Consider the following 21,987-nt stretch of genomic DNA (forward strand, 5'->3'; position numbering starts at 1 on the left):
CCGCCCTCCGTGTCCGTCTCCACGTGGCTCAGCTCGCTGCGCTCGTCGTCCGCCTCGTCGCCCGCGCCCGCGCGCCGCCCGCCGGTGCCCGAGCACACGCTGCGGTCCATGGTGGACAGGGTGGAGTAGCCCGAGACGATGGAGCGCGTGTCCGCCGCAGGCCGCTCGTCGGGTGCCGTCGGGGGGCTGAGGCGACCGGGGGCCTCCTCGGCTGCGGGGCCGGGCAGCTGCTCCTCGGGTGGCTCCTGCGTCCCCGCCGCCGCAGCCTTGTGTGCCTCCTGCTCGGAGTCATCATCGGTGCTGCTGCCCAGGCCCCGCGCCTCCCGCCGCTTTTTCCGTTTGCGGTTGACCGCAGAGATGAAGGAGATCGCCAGCATCTCCCGGGCGTAAGGCTCTTTCTTGGGGACCCACGAACCCTGTGGCAGGAGGCAATGAGGGCAAGGAGGGACTCATCACCTACATCACCTTGCACAGTCCTACTCCCCACATGGCATCCGATTACCATGTCCAAAACAAGCCAGTCCCCACACCAGTAGGCGAGAAGTTTGCCGCCCACTCGGTGCCTGCTGGAGCTTCACCATCAGCCAAGATCACCACCGCCTGCTCTCTGTAACTCAGTATCCTCTCTGATCTGGGAGCTGGGGAGGGTCTTCTCCAGCCACTTCCAGATACACTCTTCAGACAGTCCTTGTCAGTGTGTCTGGTTATGGGATCCCCCACTGTAAATGCTTCGAGCACACTACTCCTCAGCTGGTCTTTCCTTGGCTACAAGCATCTACCCTTCTCACTCTCCATTCACCCCACCTGAGATCCTTCCTTTCCAGGGCACCACCCTGGTCACTTCTGCCTTTTCACCCGCCAGTCTCCAAGCCTAGATCAATTCAATGGCTTCTATGTAGCTCTGGCTGACCTCACTCTGTAGACCAGGCTGGCTTTGAACTCAAGAGATCTGCATGCCTCTGCCTCCCGAGTGCTGGGACTAAAGGCGTGTGTCACCACGACCAGCTTCCAACTCTTGAGTTCCTTCTTTCTTTCCTCTTTTCCTTTTTTTCAGATTAGTTATTTGTGTGTGTGTGTGTGTGTGTGTGTGTGTGTGTGTGTGTGTGTGTGTGTGTGCAGCTGAGTGCAGGTGCCTTAGGAGGTCACAGGCACGGAAGCCTCCTGGAGCTGGACCTGTAGGTGTTTGTTAGCCCTACAATATGGGTCTTTCCAGATTCTTTTTCTTAATTTTTTTTTAAAAAGATTTCTTTTATTTTATGTGTTTGAGTGTTTTGATTGTGTGAATGTATGTGCACCATCCATGCCTCTTGTTGTGGAGGACAGAAGAAAGCATTGGATCCCCTGGATCTGGAGTTACAGTGAGTTGTGAGCTGAAGTAGAGATCAAAACTGGGTCCCCCCGGGCATTCAGCAAGGAAAGAGGACATCTGCAGATCCCCACCCCTTGATGACCGAGAACATGCCCAAGCTTGCCTTTTCTATCTATAAAGTGAGGATGGAACAGAACTCAGAGGTCTAGTAAAGATGGCATGGAGTTGGTGTGAGTGGGTGGCTGCAAATGTGAACTCACACACTAGTGACTGAGGAACGCACTAGAGTCTTGGATGTCCAAGTCAGTCTATACGGATACTTTCTGAGAAGCACTTTCTGAGAAGCACGCTGTGTGTGTTCAAGGCTCTGTGGCTAAGCAGGGGCCTCCAGAGGAGCCGCCAGGCTAACACAGGGATTAAGGAGGCCCAGAACCTGGGGAGGTGTCATGTCGACTGCGGACAGGTGTGTCACGGGGGATAATGAGGAGGACTTCTGTCCAGGGGCTCTTACAGAGGACGTCCCTATCTGGCACTGAGCTAGCTAGGCAGAGCAGTTGCCTTCGGAGGCTACGTCAGCCCACTTCAGACTTGACTCAGCTTAGGCCCTCACAACCCACCACCGGGGCCCTAAGGCTAGCCATGTTTCCTCCTTCCTGTTGCTACCCCTGGGGGTACCTTCTCCTGCCTCCAGGAGGGAGGTGGGGGTCGGGGGCTGGGGTATGTACCTCAGCCCCACCTCTTCTGATACAAGCCTCCCTCTACCCACAGGGCTTTGCATTTTTGCTCTGAATTAGTCTCAGTTAGGCTTCTCATGTCTGTTCGTGCATTCTCCCCACCCCCCACCCCTCAGAGATCTGAATTCTACCCAGCTTCTGCTCCCACAGTGTCACAATAACCTACCAGCTAGTGTTGTTCGCTTATTAGTACAATGCTGGAATCCAGATAAGCCCTGCTTGGATAGGAATCTAACTGCTCAGCTGTTTTAATTCTTGAAGTGTGTGTCTGTTCTGTGTGTGTGTGTGTGTGTGTGTGTGTGTCTGCCTGTGTCTGTAAGTGTGGCCTGTGGGGCTGGAGAGATGGCTTAGAGGTTAAGAGCACTGTCTGCTCTTTCAGAGGTCCTGAGTTCAAATCCCAGCAACCACATGGAGGCTCACAACCATCTGGCGCTCTCTTCTGGCATGCAGGTAAACATGCAGACAGAACACTGCATACATAATAGATAGATAGATAGATAGATAGATAGATAGATAGATAGATAGATAGATAGATCTTTAAAAAAATGTGTGGCCTGTGGAGACCGGAAGAGGGTGTCAGACCCTGGGACCCAGAGTTACTAGTGGTTGCAAGCTAATCAATGTGTGGGGACTGGGAACTGAACTCAGGTTCTCTGGAAGAGCAGTAAGTATTCAACCACTGAGCTGTGTCTTCAGCCCCTCAGCTCCATCTTGTATCTTCAGCATTTGGTACAGCGAGGCCATGTATGGGAGGTTCAGCTGAGATCTGTGGCATGACTCCTGATGAATATTCCTTAGATATTGGGGAATGCCAGTGTTACACACTGAGCTGAGGAGTCCTGCCTCTTCGACCCCCTGGAAGAGAACTGGTAATAGGTTTTTGTGTGTGTGTGTGTTTCCTTTTTAAATTTTATTTTTTATTTAATATATTTAATATATATAATTAATATATGTAAGAGCATGCCTGTATGTTCACCATTGAGTGCAGTGCCCAAAGAAGGCATCAGATGGCCTGGGGCCAGAATTACAGGCATGTGTGAGTTACACCCCAGCTGCCATGTGGGTTCTGGGAACTAAAGCCAGGTCCTCTGCAAGAGCAGTCAATGCTTCTAATCTCTGAGACATCTTGCTCCAACCCCTGTGGTATTATTTCTATGTAAGCAACATTTATTTAGATTTGTTTTTATTTTTGTGTATGTCTGTGTGTGTGTGTGTGTGTGTGTGTGTGTGTGTGCATGTATGCATGCAGGAGCCTGGAGGCCAAAAGAGGGTGCCAGATCCCCTCGAGCTGGCGTTACTGATGACTGTGAGCCATCAAACGTGACTGCTAGGAACTGAACTCCGGTCCTCTGAAAGAGTAGTCCATGCTCAACAGCCGAGCCATCCCTCCAGCCCCGATGTACACTTTAAATAAGTATTTAAATACTAGACAAATACAGTTGTGGGTCACTCCTAGTGGGGATGAACTCTAAGAAACACGTCGTGAAGTGATTTCATCATAGTATGTACTTACATAAACCCGACAGTGTTAGCCTGCTACACACACAGGCTGTATGGAGCCACTTTTGTATTATGTGGCCCACTGTTGACTAAGATGTCACTGTGAAACAGGAGACTTCTGGTTTTTTGGTTTTTTGAGATAAGGTTTCAGGGTTTCACCGTGTTCACTGTGTAACAGCCTTGGCTGTCCTGGAACTCCCTTTGTAGACAAGGCTGGCCTTAAACTCATTGAGATCCAACTGCCTCTGCCTCCTGGGTGCTGGAATTGAAGGTGTGCATCACCATTGACTTTTAATTTATATTACTGTGGTGGTTTGAATAAGAATGGCCCCATTGGTTCATGCATATTTGAATGCTGAGTCAGCAGGAAGTGGCACTATTTGAAAGGATTAGGAGGTGTGGCCTCACTGGGGGTGGGTTTCCAAAGCCCATGCCAAGCCCTGATTTCTCTTTCTGCCTGTGGATCAGGATGTAATTCTCAGCCACTGCTCCAGTGTCTGCCTGCATGCCACCATGCTTCCTGCCATGATGATAATGAACTAAACCTCTAAAACTGTAAGCAGCCCCCAGTGAAATGTTTCTCTTATAATAGTTGCCTTGGTCATGGTGTCTTTTCACAGCAATAGAACAGTGACTAAAACAACTATTTTATAACCAAGAGTCTATTAAATTGGATAAATAGATTACTTATTTAAAATTAAAAAAAATAATCCAGGTGTGATGGCATACACTTGTAATCCCAGTACTCAGAAAAAAAGCAGGAATTTGGACTACATAGAGAGACCCTGTCTCAAAAATGAATGAATGAATGAATGATTTGGCAGGTAAAGGAATTTGCCACCAAGCCTGAGAACCTGAGTTCAATCCTACAGGACCCACATAGTGAAAAAGTTGCCCTCTGACCTCCATACACACACCATGGCATATACACTGTAATGCTTAAGTGTGCACAGACACACACAATAAATAAATGTAATTTAAAAATAACAACAACAAAAAAAAAAACCCAAAACATTTTCCACTTAAAATATTTGGTAAAATTTACCACTGGAGCCATCTGGACCTGGCATTTTCTCTGTTGGAAGGTTTTGGGGTTTTTTTACACTTTTTTTTTTTTAACAATTAAATGCAGGACTATTTAGGTTATTTCTTATGCAACTTTTGGTAGTTTGAATTCTTCTAAGAATAGGTCTATTTCTTTTATGTCACTGAGTTTATGGACACAGAGTTGCTTATAGTATTCTCTGAGTGTCTGTCTGTGTGGTCTGTACTGATGTCTGTGTGGTCTGTACTGATGTCCTGTGTAGTCTGCACTGATGTCCTGTGTGATCTGTACTGATGTCCTGTGTGATCTGTACTGATGTCCTGTGTGGTCTGTACTGATGTCCCGTGTCAGTGTCTGTGTGGTTTGCACTGATGTCCTGTGTGGTCTGCACTGATGTCCTGTGTGGTCTGTACTGATGTCCTGTGTGTCTGTGTGGTCTGTACTGATGTCTGTGTGGTCTGTACTGATGTCCTGTGTGGTCTGCACTGATGTCCTGTGTGGTCTGTACTGATGTCTGTGTGGTCTGTGTGGTCTGTACTGATGTCCTGTGTGGTCTGCACTGATGTCCTGTGTCAGTGTCTGTGTGGTCTGCACTGATGTCCTGTGTGGTCTGCACTGATGTCCTGTGTGGTCTGTACTGATGTCCTGTGACTGATGTCCTGTGTGGTCTGTACTGATGTCCTGTGTGGTCTGTACTGATGTCCTGTGTGGTCTGCACTGATGTCCTGTGTGGTCTGCACTGATGTCTGTGTGTCAGTACTGATGTCCTGTGTGGTCTGCACTGATTCCTGGTCATGTCTGTGTGGTCTGCACTGATGTCCTGTGTGGTCTGTACTGATGTCCTGTGTGGTCTGCACTGATTTCCTGAGTCAGTGTCTGTGTGGTCTGCACTGATGTCCTGTGTGGTCTGTACTGATGTCTTGTGTGGTCTGCACTGATGTCCTATGTGGTCTGTACTGATGTCTGTGTGGTCTGTACTGATGTCCTATGTGGTCTGTACTGATGTCTGTGTGGTCTGTACTGATGTCCTTGTTCTGTTGTGTCTGTGTTTTACTGATGTCTGTGTGGTCTGTACTGATGTCCTGTGTGGTCTGTACTGATGTCTGTGTGGTCTGTACTGATGTCCTGTGTGGTCTGCACTGATGTCCTGTGTGGTCTGTACTGATGTCCTGTGTGGTCTGCACTGATGTCCTGTGTGGTCTGCACTGATGTCCTGTGTGGTCTGTACTGATGTCCTGTGTGGTCTGCACTGATGTCCTATGTGGTCTGTACTGATGTCCTGTGTGGTCTGTACTGATGTCCTGTGTGGTCTGTACTGATGTCTGTGTGGTCTGTACTGATGTTTGTGTGGTCTGTACTGATGTCCTGTGTCAGTGTCTGTGTGGTCTGTACTGATATCCTGTGTGGTCTGTACTGATGTCCTGTGTGGTCTGTACTGATGTCTGTGTGGTCTGCACTGATGTCCTGTGTCAGTGTCTGTACTGATGTCTGTGTGGTCTGTACTGATGTCTGTGTGGTCTGTACTGGTGTCCTGTGTGGTCTGCACTGATGTCCTGTGTGGTCTGCACTGATGTCCTGTGTCAGTGTCTGTGTGGTCTGTCCATGTACTTATGTCATCCTTAGCATTGTAATTTGTGCCATCTCTTTATTCTGTCAGTCTGGTTAGAAGTTTATCAATATTACTGATTTTTTTCCCACAGAAACAGCTTGTAGTTTCATTGATTTTTCTTAATTGTTTTCAATCTCATTGATTTCTCACTCATCTTCTTGTTTTCTTTCTTTTACTTTGTTAAGCCTTCTCAGACAGTGCCACACCCCACCCTTTTTGGTTTGGTTTTGAGACAGGATTTTGCTATGTATCCCTGGCTAACCTGGAACTCAGTATGTAGCCCAGGATGCCCCTATCTGCCAAGTGTTAGAATTACAGGCATGAGCCACCATACTCAGCTTCCTCTAGGGACTTTAAAGCATATTTATCACAGCAGACATATTTGCTATTATTTCCATTTTACAGAGCAGGAAGCTGCAATCCAGAAAGAATTACCCCAGCATCCTAAATCTGAGTGGCAAAGCCAGGACTCAAACTCAGGATTTCCTGCCTCCAGAGCCTATTCTGATGACACACTGCCTCTCAGCCACCCAACTCTAAGGTCAACCCTTCTTTACATCAGATTCCTCTCCAAGCACCACCAAGGTTAATATCTCAGCTTCCCCTGGACATTCAGGATTTCCCACCTTCCTTCCCACGGGACCCTCAACTTTCCCTCTGAGTCTAACTACCATTCTAATTCTCTTGACCAAAAACCAAAGTGGGTCACTTGTCCAAGCAGAACACATTTAAGGAGTCTCGGCACTAACCTTGGACTTGGCTGAACTACAGGTGGTGGAATCTGTCGGTAAAAGAAAGGAAACAGAATGTTAGAACAGGAAGGACAAGTGCGGGTCATAGTAACACATTTTCCTTGCCTCCAAGGTCAGAGGTGAAGGTATTCTCCCAGGCCCTAGGAGTCCCATTGGTTCGGCTGGCATTTTCTGTGGGATGGCCCAGAGCAGAAGATGATGTCAGCCACCACTTCCTTTAGAGGCAGGAAGTGACATCAGGCTGTGGGCTACTGAGTCTTCACTTGCCCAGGGTTAAGGACAAAGGGGGCTTTTCTTTGGGCCTGGCTCCCCTCCCCTCCCCCCTGCCCCGTCACTCTGAAGCACTGGATAGAAAATGCCAGTATCGGATGCAGTCCACAGAAATCACAATGGTGCGACACAGCACATCACAGATACTCTGAAGACCATGGAGACCACACAGTGCAGAAAGAGGTGTGTGCCCCACTCCCACCACATGAGAAGGAACAGGGACCCGCACCAAGTGATCGAGTGAAGGAGCAGAAATGAGGTGGGAAAGACACAGGGGGCAGTGGACTGATGACAGAGCCAACATCTACCTGCCCTTAAGGGGCAAGGTCCCTTTTAAAGCCAGTCAAAACCGGTACATCTGGGGGACTGGAGTCCCACTCCTTGGTGTCTCCAGGATGGAGAAGGAACCAGATAAACAAAATCCGGCATTGCGAGCAGGTGCAGTTAATCCACACTCTCTGGCAGGCAGGTTAGCGGCCCCTCCCCAGCCCCCTCCCCCTGCAAACGGTGAGAAGAGCAAGATGGCTGACCACACTTTGACACACATGGGGCAGGCGGCAGCGGGTGATTAGAAGAGACGGGGGCTCGTCTACCACCCCCACTCCCGGTCCCAATCTCATAACCAGGGCTGCTGTGGGGCCCTCTCTCTGGGACAAGAACTGGACTTGCCAGGGCCGTGTAGCCAGACATGAGCTAGTGTCTGGGACCAAGAAGAAAGGGGGCCATTCATTTGCCTCTGAGCGCAGAAGCCATCCTTCCTCTGGACCAGGAGTTCCAGGATGAGTGTCCAGGGCCTGACCTGAGACAGGAGTTGTCATTTTAGAATGGCTTCTAGGGGTGGTATCACTGGTCCCAGCAGAGGCTGGGTCCCCGGACAAGTTTTGCTCATCTTGGTCAACCGGAAGTGTTTGCTCTGCACAGGGAAGGCCACGGAGCTGGGGGCTGCGAAGGGGAGCCAGCTGGTGGCGGGGCAAGAGGTCTGGCTTCCTCCCAAGAAGGGAGCACAGGGATAGGAGGAAGCAGGGTGGAGCCACGGGCCGCTGTGGACCAGCACTGCCAACTGCTATGTCCGGCTGGGGTCCTCACTGCTGGGGACATGTCTACCACTCACGGCCTGCCCAGCCTTCTTATAATCACCCGCCACTGTTAGTGACGAGGTCGCGACACCGCACTATACCCTTTAAATCTCCAACAGGTCCGCTGGAGGAGGAGGGCAGGAGAAGAAGAGGGAGGGGGGGACGGAGGTGGTGGGAGGAGATTGAGGGGAGAAGAAGAGGAGGGACAGGGTGCAAGGAGAGAAGGAAGAGAAATTAAAAAAGAGGAATGCACCCAGAAGAACGCCGCCAGCTGTGAAAATGAAGACTCAGGAGAGAGGCCAGTGAAGACGGCCAAACGCAGCCCCGCCCGGGCCTGGGGATGCTGAACACACGGCGGGATCTTCCCAGAGAGGGGAAAGCCCACTATGGCTCATCTTGGGGTGCTGCCAGGCCAGGACCCTGGGGGGGGGCAGGGAAGATGAACGTCTGGCCAGATATCTGGGACCCCTGGAAGGCAGAACCACCCCATCTCTCCCCTCTCGGGTCCCTGCACTCACCTGAGCCTGGATCACTGGGGGGTACTGTCCTGCCAATGTTGGGCAGGAGGTATTCGATGTTGGGCACTGACTGCGGCTCCTTGTCATCAACAGGGGTCTGCAAACAGGAGGAGGGGTCAGCCAGCCGCCTCCCAGAGGGCTAGCCCACAGCTCATCAGAACCTCATGACTGGATCCACCACTCCTCCGTGGTGGGCCGTCTCCTCAATGGGAACATCATGAGACTAGATCTGACCGGTCCCATGGTGCTGTTAGGTGTCGCCCCACCAGGACGGAACCCCAAAGACTCCTTCAGCTGAGAACAAGGGCCTTGTCATTCCCATCAGACTGGACTATCCTACACGCTAAATACTGGGTTTCCTCAGAGTCTGACCTGCATCTCCCCCCACAGACTGGTGCTCCTGAAGGGAAGGGCTGTGTCTCCTCCATCAGACTGCAGGTGCCTTGGCCCAAGGATTCTCTCTTGCTTCAATCTTTTTTTGCTTTGTTTTATTTTTAAGATTTTACTTTATTTTAACCTTTTTATAGGTCTAGGTAGTTTGACTATATATATTTGAGTGCAGATGGCTGTGAGTGGCCACTGGGGTCCTGGACTCCAACCTGGGTCCTCTGGGAGAGCACCAGATGTTTTTAACCACTGTGCCATCTCTCCAGCCTTGTTTATTATATATATATATATATATATATATATATATATATATATATATATATATATATTTTTTTTTTTTTTTTCTTTTTCCAAGACAGGGTTTCTTTGTGTAGCCTTGGCTGTTCTGGAGACAGGCTGGCTCACAGAGATCCACCTGCTTCTGACTCCCAAATGTTGGGATTAAAGGCGTCACCACAGCTCAGCTGCCTCTTTTATTTTTAATTACATGTAACTATCTGGGTCTGAGTGTGGGCTTGTGCACTTGAGTGTAGTGTCCATGGAGGCTGGGTGTGTGTGTGGGGTGGGGGTGGGGAGCATCAGAAGTTTCTGGAGTTGGAGGTGGTTGTGAGAACTGACTGTGGACGCTGGGAACTATATTCAGGTCCTCTGCAGGAACATTGGGTGTCCTTAACTTCTGAGCCATCTCTCCACCGCCACACCCATTTGAATCTCTCTCTTTCTCTCTTCCTCTCTCTCTCTCTCTCTCTCTCTCTCTCACACACACACACACACACACACACACACACTCTTTCTCCGCCCCCCCCCGCCCCCCGCCCCGGGACAAGGGTCACCTCAGACCATACCCCACCCACCCTCTCATCACTTACTCTCTCTCCTTTGTCCTCGTCATCACTGAAGAACCAGTCTGACTGCAGAAGAGACAAAGGACAGGGTGACATTAGCAGGGGGAGTCACAGTTCCACAGCAGCCCTGAGGGTGGCCAAGTCCTAGGAGAGAGGGCTCAGACAGCTCCGTAGCTGTGAGAAACCCTTAGGGGGAGACAAAGGGGGCCATCATGTGGGAGAGAAATAGATCAGAGCTAGGGAGAGTCCACCACAAGCCACTTGCTTACAGGCTTTTCGCAAACTGGTCCTGGGTCCCTCACTATGGTATCCGTGCCCCATAGCCAGCCAGAAGGCCTGGGCAGCGGCGCCCTCTAGTGGGCACTGGGTGCACTGACTGTCGGGGAGCCAGATGGCAGCGGGTAGGGCAGCATCTCCTACCCTACCATCCCTGCCTGTCTCGGCACTGACACCTGGGGTGTCACACTCTACCCAGTGAAGGAAAATACCTGCAACGGTCTCAACTTCCCTCAGAGACAAAGAGGCAAGAGCTTTCTCATAAATGCCAAATACTCTGGACGTGGTGGCTCATGCCTGTGGGGAGCCTGGGGCTAGAGAATTGAGTTCAATGCCAGCCCAGGCTACACTGTGAATTCCAGTCCAGCCTGGCTACAGAAGTCCTTGTCAAACAAAACAAAACAGGTTAAAAGATAAAGTTAAAAACAAACAAAAAACAAACAAAACAAAACAAAACAAAACAAAAAAAAAATGGGATCTGAGAATCCAGAGGTTCAGACTACTTACAAATACATTTCCAGCAGCAGAAGATGGAAGAAAGCAAGGAATGTTTCCTCTCTGTGCTGAAGGAATACCGTTTTGAAACTAGAATTTTTATTTATTTTTTTAAGGGTTTCTCTGTGTAGCCCCGGCTCTCCTTGGGTTCTGTAGCCCAGGCTGACCATGAACTCACTGAGATCCACCTGCCTCTGCCTCTCAAGTGCTGGGATTAAAGGTGTGCGCCACCACGACCCGGCTGAAACCAGAAATTTTATATCCTCCTACACTGTCATTTAAATTTTATGGACAAAACCAGGCATACTGGTGCATACCTACAAACCCAGCACTAAGGAGGCAGAGGCAGGAGGATTGTCACAAGTTTGAGGCCAGCCTAGTCAGGCCACTAGGGCTACATGAAAAAAAAAAAAAAGTAAAGGAAATTGTAGCATATATGTTGTCGTTTTTTTATTTTTTGAGACAAAGTATCATGTAGCTCAGACTGGCCTTCAGCTCCTGAGCCCCTGCCTCCACCTCCCAAGTGCCGGGATTATAGGTGTGAACCACCACACCTGGCTCTAAAATAGCTTAAAATACTTGAAGGACAATAGGGGCTGCAGAGACGGCTCTGTAGATAAAGTGCCTGGCTGACACAGTGAGCTCCAGGTTCAGTGAGAGACCTTATTAATAACAATATGGAGAGTGATAAAGCAAGATACTGTCCATTTCTCATCTCCAGATGTGCACACATAGGCAAATGCGTCAGCACACACAGATAACAGCACACAAAGATTCACAGACCTGCAGGAGACTAGAAAAGTATACACAGAGGTTATAGAGATGGCTCAGTGGTTAAGAACACTGGCTGCTCTTCCAGAGGACCCAGGTTTGATTCCCAGCAACCACATGGCAGCTCACAATCTGTTGTAACTCCAGTTCCGGAGAATCTGGTGCCCTCTTCTGGCCTCTGCAGGCACTGCACACACATGGGTACATAGACACTCATGCAGATAAACACCCATACATATAAAATATTAAAATACATACATGCAAAAATATTGATTCCTTTAGCAACTCAATAGACAAATCTGAACTAGTGAACATACTTGGAACCTTGCCCTCAATTAGAGAAAATACATTCTTTTAAAACATAAACCCGGCGGTGGTGGCATATGCCTTTAATCCCAGCACTTGGGAGGCAGAGCCAGGCGGATCTCTGTGAGTTTGAGGCCAGCCTGGTCTACAGAGCGAGTTCCAGGATAGACTCCCAAAGCTGCACAGAGAAACCTTATCTTGAAAAACAAAAAAACAAACAAAAAAATCAATAAAAACATACACAAATCATTCAAAAGTCAAGCCTACCCTGGGCCACTGTGGGATTCCAATGGCTCTTCAGAGTCTGAACCACACAATCCATATCCTCTACTCACAATGGAGGAAAATAAGAACTAGTGAAAATTTTAGAAGCGCTAAAGCCCCTTCCAGACTTCACATATAGAGAAACATGTCAAGGTACACAGAGTGACATCAGAACACCATTACCCATGAAAACCCAGGAAGAGAAACCCTCGATGTCCTTCAGTCCAAATGGCACTTAGACGTATTCATGAAAGAAATCAGCGATAAAGTGGAGTTTCTGAGGAGAAGTTTCTCTCTACAGAAGATGTTGAGAGTAGGCAAAGACAAACGACAGAGCAGAAGAACATATTTGCAAAGAGACAGCCAATAAAGGCCTCATTCAAAATACAAAAGGGCTCTTCAACCTCAAACCTGGAAAATAAACAGATGTGGGCCAGACCTGGACACCCCACCAAGAAAACACAGATGACAAGGCGCGCGGGGAGGGGGGGGGGGCCTGGGGCCCGGAGGCAGAGCCCTCGCCTCGCATGCGGGAGGCCGTAGGTTCAATGCCCAGTAGGCAACATGTGAATGAGGCCCCACATCAGACATCCTCCGGGACACGCAGATTAAACAACACAGTACCCATGCGGTTGTCAGAAGGAGGCCAATGATCCTGACAACACCCATACTGACAAGACCTGCAACAAGGCTCGGTGTGGTGGGGTAGCTGAAGCAGGAGGATCCCTGTGAGTTCTGTGAGGCTGCACAGTTCAAGACCAGACAGGGCGGAAATGAAAAACAAAGGAAGGCTAGAAAAACAGCCGCTGTCGGCTTTCATTCATTGCTGGGACGAGATGGCAGGCCACTCTGGATCGCACTCCTGGTTGTTTACTAAGTCAACTACACTCTTTGTGTGACCTGGCAGGTGTGCTCGCGTGTGTTAACCCAAGGGATGGAAAGCTTAAGTCCACACACAGGTGTGCACAGCTGTCTGAAGCAGCTGTGTTTGTAATGGCTAAGACTCAGGGCAGTCAAGTTGTTTGCTGTGGTCTGGACAGGTCCCTCCTGGGCCCAGGCATTAAAGGAAGGCTTGGTCTCAGCTGGCTCCACTTTAAGAGGTGGGACCTTGTGGCACACCCCTGCAGGGGAGGGTGGCACCCAGCCTACCTGTCTCCTCTCTCTCTTTGCCCCTGGCTAGTAAGGTGAGAAGTCTTCCTCCTCTCTGCCCCAGCTACAGTCACAGTGTGGTACCTCACCAGAGGCCAAAAGCAACAGAGGTACTTACATAACCGAAAACCTCAGAACCGGGAGTGAAAATAAACTTCTCTCTCAACAAGTTAATTATCTGTGATATTTCACTACAACGACTGAGAGCTGACTAATAATATCCTTCGGGAGAGGAACACATGCACAAACCATCATATACCCAATGGGATTTTATTCAGCAGCAGAGCCAGGAATGCTGGTAATCTCAGCACTTGGGAGGCAGAGGCAGGAGGATGGATGCAAGTTCCAGGGCAAACTTGTCTTACTCATCAAGATCTTGTTTCAAAAGCAAACAAGCAAAACAGCAAAAAGAAAAGAGGTACTGAGTCATGAAAAGACTCGAGGTGACTCGTCTGCACCCCGGAACTGCTGCTCTGTCACCAGTGGGCTTCCCTGTTACCAGTGACTCCGGCTACACAACAGTGTGGAAAAGGTAGACCGTGGGCACAGTGTAAGAACAGTGGTTACTGGGTTGTAAGGGGGACGCAGGTCAAGCACACTGGAGGGCCAGGACTCTGGCAATGACTGTGTGATACTACAATGACAGTCACATGCACATCTGTCCAGACCCACAGGACATACCGGGGGTAACTCTAATGCCAACTATGAATGCCAGGAGGTGGTTAAGATGAACTGTCCGAGTCTCAGTGGTGCTGGGCATAGAGCCCAGGGCTGTGAACTGAAGTCTTCTAGTAGAACCGGGTTCAATACCCAGCACCCACAGGGCAGCTCACAACTGTCTGTAACTTCACTTCCAGGGGATCCGACATCTTCACACAGACATACACGCAGGCAAAACACCAATGCACATAAGATAAATAAATTCTTTTTTTTTTTTTTTTTGTTTTTCAAGACAGGGTTTCTCTGTGTAGTTTTGCGCCTTTCCTGGAACTCACTTGGTAGTCTGGGCTGGCCTCGCACTCACAGAGATCCGCCTGGCTCTGCCTCCTGAGTGCTGGGGTTAAAGGCATGCGCCACCACCGCCTGGCTAAAAATAAATAAATTCTTAAAAGAAGAAGAAGAAGGAGGAGGAGGAGGAGGAGAAGAAGGAGAAGGAGAAGAAGAAGTAAACTAAAGAAAATTGTGACCTTGTATCCAGTTGTCAGAAAATAGAGGCAACTGAGGCAGATGAGCTAAGAATCCTACTTAATGGAGCTACGGGGTAAAAACCAGAGACTCCTGAAGATACAAGAGGTAAGAACAATCTCAAAGTGGGCAAAAGTAAAGTGTGAAGTAAAAAAACATTGAATTGTTGTGGTGGTTGAGCCAGGGTCCTACAATGTAGCGCAGGCTGGCTTCAAAGTCACAGACATCTTCCTGCCTCAGCCTCTGGAGTGCTGGGATGCAGACATGAAATGCCCAACCATACCAAAAGATGTTTAAAATGAGATACACAAATCTTTGACAAGTGTGATCAAGACAAATGAAGATGGGCTGGAGAGATGGCTTAGTGGTTAAGAGCACTGGCTGTTCTTCCAGAGGTCCTGAGTTCAATTCTCAGCACCCACGTGGCAACTAACAACCACCTGTAACTCTAGTTCCTGGGGATCCAACACCCTCTGCAGACATAATTCAGGTAAATACCTATGCACATAATAAACATTGGAAAATGAACAACTGAGCTATGCTGGAGATTTAGCTCAGTTGCAGTACTTGCTTAACATGCCAAAGCCTTGGGTTTGATCTCTAGAAAGGCATAAACCAAGAGGCAGGAGGACCAGAAGTTCAAGATCATCCTGAGCTACTTAGCAAGTTGGAGGCCAGCCTGCTTTTGGGAGACAAGTCTCAAAATATAAACATCCCGTGAAGCCTGACAACAAGGGGCAATGCCAGTTAGGGAGGCTGGATTTGACCCCCAGTCCCAGGGTAAGAACCCCAAAAGGCAGCTATAGAAAGCCAGGGAGTTGACTGTTAACAGTCTAAAAAGTGGTCACATTCCAGAGCCAGAGGCAGGCAGATCTCTGAGTTCGAGGTCAGCCTGATCTACAGGGTGAGTTCCCGGACAGCTAGGGCTACACAGAGAAATCCTGTCCTGAAATAAAACAAAACAACAAAACAAAACAAAAACCCCGAGTCTGAAAAGTGAAAGTGGGGGCTGCTGTAGGCTCAGTTCAGGCAAGAAGCACAGACCCCACCCTTGGTGGGAGCTGAGAAGAAGCCCTGAGCCTCAGATTCACTTGTGATTCGTCTCAGCAGCCGCCTGTCTGAATTCACTGCTGCAGAACCTGAAACCTCCAAGGCTTTCCTTCACACCAGGAGCTCCATCCCGCCAGCAGGGGGAGTATCACCGAGGAGGCCTTAAAAGATGGAAGACAGTGCCAGATCTCTGCACTGAGGTTACTTCCCATACCCCCAACAAACACATCTGGGAGACCCCCACCCTAGGGGTCTCAAGAAGGCTAGAAAAATCTGCCCATCCCACAGGTGGCAAAGCTAAGTGTGGCTATAGACAGGGGGTCAACTAAAGGGAAGAGATGCTCTGGCAAGAGCTTGTCCAGCACAGACTCGATCGACACCAGCGTAAACCCTGGGGAAGGCAGCTGACCATGAGGCCAGCCGACACCGCCTGCCCACTGCAGAGAACTGGCAAGTTCCAAGTTTTGGGGAGCCAGGAGGTGCTCTCTTTAGTACCTCAGTTTTTCCTTTTAACGCTTCTGTGCTCCCCACCAGACTCCTCATCCCCCACTCTTCTTAAAAAACAAACAAGCAAAACAAAAAATTGAAACACAAGATAAAATCAAAACGCTACCAAAAAGAATAGAGGAGAGCTGGGTGGTGGTGGTGGCGGCGGCGGCGGCGGCGGCGGCGGCGGCGGCGGCGGCGGCGCACGCCTTTAATCCCAGCACTCGGGAGGCAGAGGCAGGTGGATCTCTGTGAGTTCGAGGCCAGACTGGTCTCCAAAGCGAGTTCCAGGAAAGGCGCAAAGCTACACAGAGAAACCCTGTCTCAAAAAACCAAAAACCAAACAAAAAAAGCAGATAGTAGAGGAAAACAGAACAAACGGGAAAAAGAAGAAAGGACATGGAAAGATTACTCATCATAGAAAAGAAATGTGCAAACAAAATTAGAAGAGTGTGTGTAAAGGAATAAAAGATAGAAGCATACTTTTTAAATACAATGGAGAGGACACTGTTGGGAGTGTGCTGAGAGGAGAAGAGGCGGGCCAGGCAGCACTCTGGCCCCGCCCCGCGCACCGCTCCCTGGCAGCAGCAGTGAACTCAGGAATCTGTCCTCATGTAGCAAAACAGACATCTTGCCTGAAATAAGTCTTGGGAGAGGGCCAGGGCGGTGGCTCCCGCTCTCTGAGAGAACAAAGCAGGAGGGTTCATTGCAAGTTTGAGGCCAACCTAGTCTGCATTGTCAGGGCTACACAGCAAGACCCTGCTTTCTGTTTGTTTGGTTTTGATTTTTCGAGACAGGTTTCTGCATAGTCCTAGAACTCACTCTGGAGACCAGGCTGGCCTCGAACTCACAGAGATCCACCTGCCTCTGCCTCCTGAGTGCTGGGATTAAAGGTATGTGCCAATTTTTTTTTAAAGATTTATTTATTATGTGTACAGAAGAGGGAGCCAGATCTCATTACAGATGGTTGTAAGCCACCATGTGGTTGCTGGGAATTGAACTCAAGACCTCTGGAAGAGCAGTCGGTGCTCTTAACCTCTGAGCCATCTCTCCAGCCCCAATTTTTTTTTAAAGCTCTTGTTTTTATCTTCTTCTTCTTCTTCTTCTTCTTCTTCTTCTTCTTCTTCTTCTTATAGTTACCTAATATTTATTTATTTGTTTGTTTATTTATTTATAGTTTTTCAGCACAGAGTTTCTCTGTGTAACCCTGGCTGTCCTGGAACTCACTCTGTAGACCAGGCTAGCCTTGAACTCAGAGATCAACCTGCCTCTGCCTCCTGAGTGCAGAGATTAAAGGAGTGAGCCACCACGCTACCCCACCCCACCCCATTTTCATTTTTTTTTTTTAAAGATTTATTTATTATATATACAGCATTCTGCCTGCATGTGTCCCTGCAGGCCAGAGGAGGGCACCAGATCTCACTACAGGTGGTTATGAGCCACCATGTGGTTGCTGGGAACTGAACTCATGACCTTTGGAAGAGCAGTCAGTGCTCTTAACCACTGAGCCATCTCTCCAGCCCCATTTTCATTTTTTAAAGATTTGTTTATTTTTATTTTATTTGTATGTTTGCCTGCACACACATATGTGCATTTACTTAATGTTTAAAAACATTGTGTATTGTGTTTGTGTGTGTATATATTAGAGGATATTTTGCGGGGAGTCTATTCTCTTCTTCCTAAGGATCCCAGGGATTGAACTCAGGTCTTCAGGCTTGGCAGCAGGCATCTTTACCCATTGGGCCATCCCACTGGCCCTGAATTTGTGTTCAAACTTTCTTAATATTGGGAGATCTTTGTATTTTCTGTGTCTAGCATGGTTTGATTTGCTTTGTTTTCCTTGTTTTTGGGTTTTTTTTTTTTTTTTTTTTTTTTTTTTTTTTTTTTTTGTTGTTGTTGTTTTTTGAGACAGGGTACCTCTGTGTAGCCCTGGCTGTCCTGGAACTCGTCTGCAGACGAGGCTGGCCTCAAACTCAGAGATCTGCTTGTCTTTGCCTCCCAAGTGCTGGGATTAAGAGTGTGCACCACCACAGCCTGGCTTCCAGCATGGTTGACATTGTTGCTTTTACAGTAACTGTCTCCTCTTCTCTTAGTGGCATTGGGGATTGAGCCCTCAAGGGATCTTCAAATAACCCAGCAGTGACATCCAAAACACAATACAGAAAGAAACCAAGAAACATGAAAAAACTGCCAATAAACTTTTCCAAAAGCAGATATTCTGAAATAGGGCTGGAGAGATGGCTCAGTGGCTGGGGGCACTTGCTGCTCTTACAGAGGATCTGGGTTCAGTTCCTAGCACCCCCATGGCCAACACCCCTGTAGTTCTAGTTCCAGAAGCCAACCTAGTCTGCATTGTCAGGGCTACACAGCAAGACCCTGCTTTCTGTTTGTTTGGTTTTGATTTTTCGAGACAGGTTTCTGCATAGTCCTAGAACTCACTCTGGAGACCAGGCTGGCCTCGAACTCACAGAGATCCACCTGCCTCTGCCTCCTGAGTGCTGGGATTAAAGGTATGTGCCAATTTTTTTTTAAAGATTTATTTATTATGTGTACAGAAGAGGGAGCCAGATCTCATTACAGATGGTTGTAAGCCACCATGTGGTTGCTGGGAATTGAACTCAAGACCTCTGGAAGAGCAGTCGGTGCTCTTAACCTCTGAGCCATCTCTCCAGCCCCAATTTTTTTTTAAAGCTCTTGTTTTTATCTTCTTCTTCTTCTTCTTCTTCTTCTTCTTCTTCTTCTTCTTCTTCTTCTTTTTCTTCTTCTTCTTCTTATAGTTACCTAATATTTATTTATTTGTTTGTTTATTTATTTATAGTTTTTCAGCACAGAGTTTCTCTGTGTAACCCTGGCTGTCCTGGAACTCACTCTGTAGACCAGGCTAGCCTTGAACTCAGAGATCAACCTGCCTCTGCCTCCTGAGTGCAGAGATTAAAGGAGTGAGCCACCACGCTACCCCACCCCACCCCATTTTCATTTTTTTTTTTTAAAGATTTATTTATTATATATACAGCATTCTGCTGCATGTGTCCCTGCAGGCCAGAGGAGGGCACCAGATCTCACTACAGGTGGTTATGAGCCACCATGTGGTTGCTGGGAACTGAACTCATGACCTTTGGAAGAGCAGTCAGTGCTCTTAACCACTGAGCCATCTCTCCAGCCCCATTTTCATTTTTTAAAGATTTGTTTATTTTTATTTTATTTGTATGTTTGCCTGCACACACATATGTGCATTTACTTAATGTTTAAAAACATTGTGTATTGTGTTTGTGTGTGTATATATTAGAGGATATTTTGCGGGGAGTCTATTCTCTTCTTCCTAAGGATCCCAGGGATTGAACTCAGGTCTTCAGGCTTGGCAGCAGGCATCTTTACCCATTGGGCCATCCCACTGGCCTGAATTTGTGTTCAAACTTTCTTAATATTGGGAGATCTTTGTATTTTCTGTGTCTAGCATGGTTTGATTTGCTTTGTTTTCCTTGTTTTTGGGTTTTTTTTTTTTTTTTTTTGTTTTTTTTTTTTGTTGTTGTTGTTGTTTTTTGAGACAGGGTACCTCTGTGTAGCCCTGGCTGTCCTGGAACTCGTCTGCAGACGAGGCTGGCCTCAAACTCAGAGATCTGCTTGTCTTTGCCTCCCAAGTGCTGGGATTAAGAGTGTGCACCACCACAGCCTGGCTTCCAGCATGGTTGACATTGTTGCTTTTACAGTAACTGTCTCCTCTTCTCTTAGTGGCATTGGGGATTGAGCCCTCAAGGGATCTTCAAATAACCCAGCAGTGACATCCAAAACACAATACAGAAAGAAACCAAGAAACATGAAAAAACTGCCAATAAACTTTTCCAAAAGCAGATATTCTGAAATAGGGCTGGAGAGATGGCTCAGTGGCTGGGGGCACTTGCTGCTCTTACAGAGGATCTGGGTTCAGTTCCTAGCACCCCCATGGCCAACACCCCTGTAGTTCTAGTTCCAGAAGCTTCCATACCCTCTGCAGGCATGTGGTACAAATACATACACATTACATATACAGTATATACACACACACATATATATGAACAAGATACTATAATGGTAAGATGCTAGATAAGTTTACTAGAAAAAATAATCAGTTATTGAAAGAGGACGAATAACAGACAGATAAACTCAATTTAGGATCTGGTGAGGAGAGTCAGCAAAGTAAAGGAAAAGGTTAGCAAAACAAAACAAAACAAAACCCAAACAAACCAAACCAAACCGAAAAAACAAGCCGGGCAGTGGTGGTGCACACCTTTAATCCCAACACTCGGGAGGCAGAGCCAGGCGGATCTCTGTGAGTTCAAGGCCAGCCTGGTCTACAGAGTGAGCTCCAGGAAAGGCACAAAGCTACACAGAGAAACCCTGTCTCGAAAACCAAAAAAGAAAAAAAAAAAACAAAAAACAAAAGACCAAAAACGGATTTGGGAAAAAAAAATAGAACTGTTGGAAATGAAAATCCGATAAAAGCCACAGTAGGAAGCCGAGCCGACGGACTCAATGGAGCAGAGAAGGAACGTCAGGGATGGAGGATGCACAGTCTAGTTTTATGCCAACAAACACAAACTAGAGGCACTCTCAACTGAGAAAACGTCCACATAAGATTGGCCTATAGGCAAGTCTGTTGGGCATTTTCTTCATTAATGACTGATGTGGGGAGGCCCAGTCCACTGTGGGTGGTGCCTTTCCTGGGTTCTTTAAGAAAGCAGGCTGAGCAAGCCATGGGGAGCAAGTCAGTAAGCAGCACCCCTCCATGGTCTCCGCTTCATTTCCTGCCTCCAGGTCCGTGCCTTGACTTCCTTTGACCAAGGACTGTGATGTAGAAACGTCAGCAAAACAAGCCCTTCCCTCCCCAGGTTGGTCATGGTCTTCCATCACAGCTACTGACTAAGACAGAGGACAGATGGACAAAATACAACAGTCTAACAACAGAGGAAAAACCTGAGCATGATCACAGTGGCTAGGAACCCTGACTTGTGATCAAGAGACCAAACCGAGGAAGTCACAGGATAGAGCTGAGATTAAAACTCAAAGCATACAAACTCTGTTGTGTGAATACAGCAGACAATTGCCAGACCCAGAGAACAAATGGACACCCAAAGAGAACCCCAAACAAGCGGGAAGAACCTCTTCAAGACAGATTACAGGCAACATGTAAACATAAAAAGAAACAATACTGTCCGCGGTCAGGGGAAATGTGAACTCATCTACATCAGAAATCCACAGACGCTCTCACCAGCCAGCCAGAAGCGAGCGAAGCATGGAACTGTGCCTGTCCAGCCTGAGAAGCATGTAAAGAGCGGCTAACCGGGGCCAAGCAGAGCTACTGCTTACATTGACAGGAAGTAAGAACATTTCAGGATGCGCACACTACAGCAGTTCTTGACAGACATGCCAGTGCTGCAGAAGACACAGGAGTCCTCTCCACAGAGGGGAAGAGAGCCTCAATCAGGAGAACCCACGAAAAAGTAACTCTCATGAGGAAGAGATACACAAAGGTCCAGCAATAAACCTGAAAAATCCTTAATAGTACTGGGGAGCAAAGACAAACAATAACCCAAGCTGACAAATGACAGGAATTAGTAAACACCACTCAGTTATAGCCTTTCGTGTAAATGATCTCAACCCATCAATAAAGAAACAGAGACTAGCTGGCTGGATTAAAAAAAAAAAAAAAAGATCCAGTTATCTGTTTCCAAGAAACACACTTCATCGGCCAAGATTACTACAGACAGAGTCAAAGGACAGACTTCAGTCCATCAAGCAAATGGGAGCTGAAAACACTAGGGTAGCAATTCTAGTGTATACTAAGTCAACTTCAAAACAGAGTCAGAAGAAACAGGCTGGGTGGCTGACTCAGTTGGCAGAGCGCTTACCCAACATGCACAAGGCTCTGAATTCATTACTCAGCGTGGAAAAAAAAAAAAAAAAAGCCACTGTCTTTGGACCAG

The 21,987-nt window shown here is 48.0% G+C and overlaps 1 protein-coding gene across 1 annotated transcript in view; it reads right to left on the reverse strand.

Annotated features, from left to right (window-relative positions):
- The window catches only part of Arhgap23 (Rho GTPase activating protein 23), a 95,613-nt gene that overhangs the window by 1,810 nt on the left and 71,816 nt on the right, over positions 1-21,987 (reverse strand). The window contains 4 exon segments of the mRNA XM_028869076.2: positions 2-416; positions 6,947-6,978; positions 8,814-8,910; positions 10,070-10,111. Coding sequence (XP_028724909.1) covers positions 2-416; positions 6,947-6,978; positions 8,814-8,910; positions 10,070-10,111 — 586 coding nt within the window.

The sequence above is a fragment of the Peromyscus leucopus genome, chromosome 8b, assembly GCF_004664715.2.
Source record: "Peromyscus leucopus breed LL Stock chromosome 8b, UCI_PerLeu_2.1, whole genome shotgun sequence".
In the NCBI taxonomy this organism is placed as follows: domain Eukaryota; kingdom Metazoa; phylum Chordata; class Mammalia; order Rodentia; family Cricetidae; genus Peromyscus; species Peromyscus leucopus.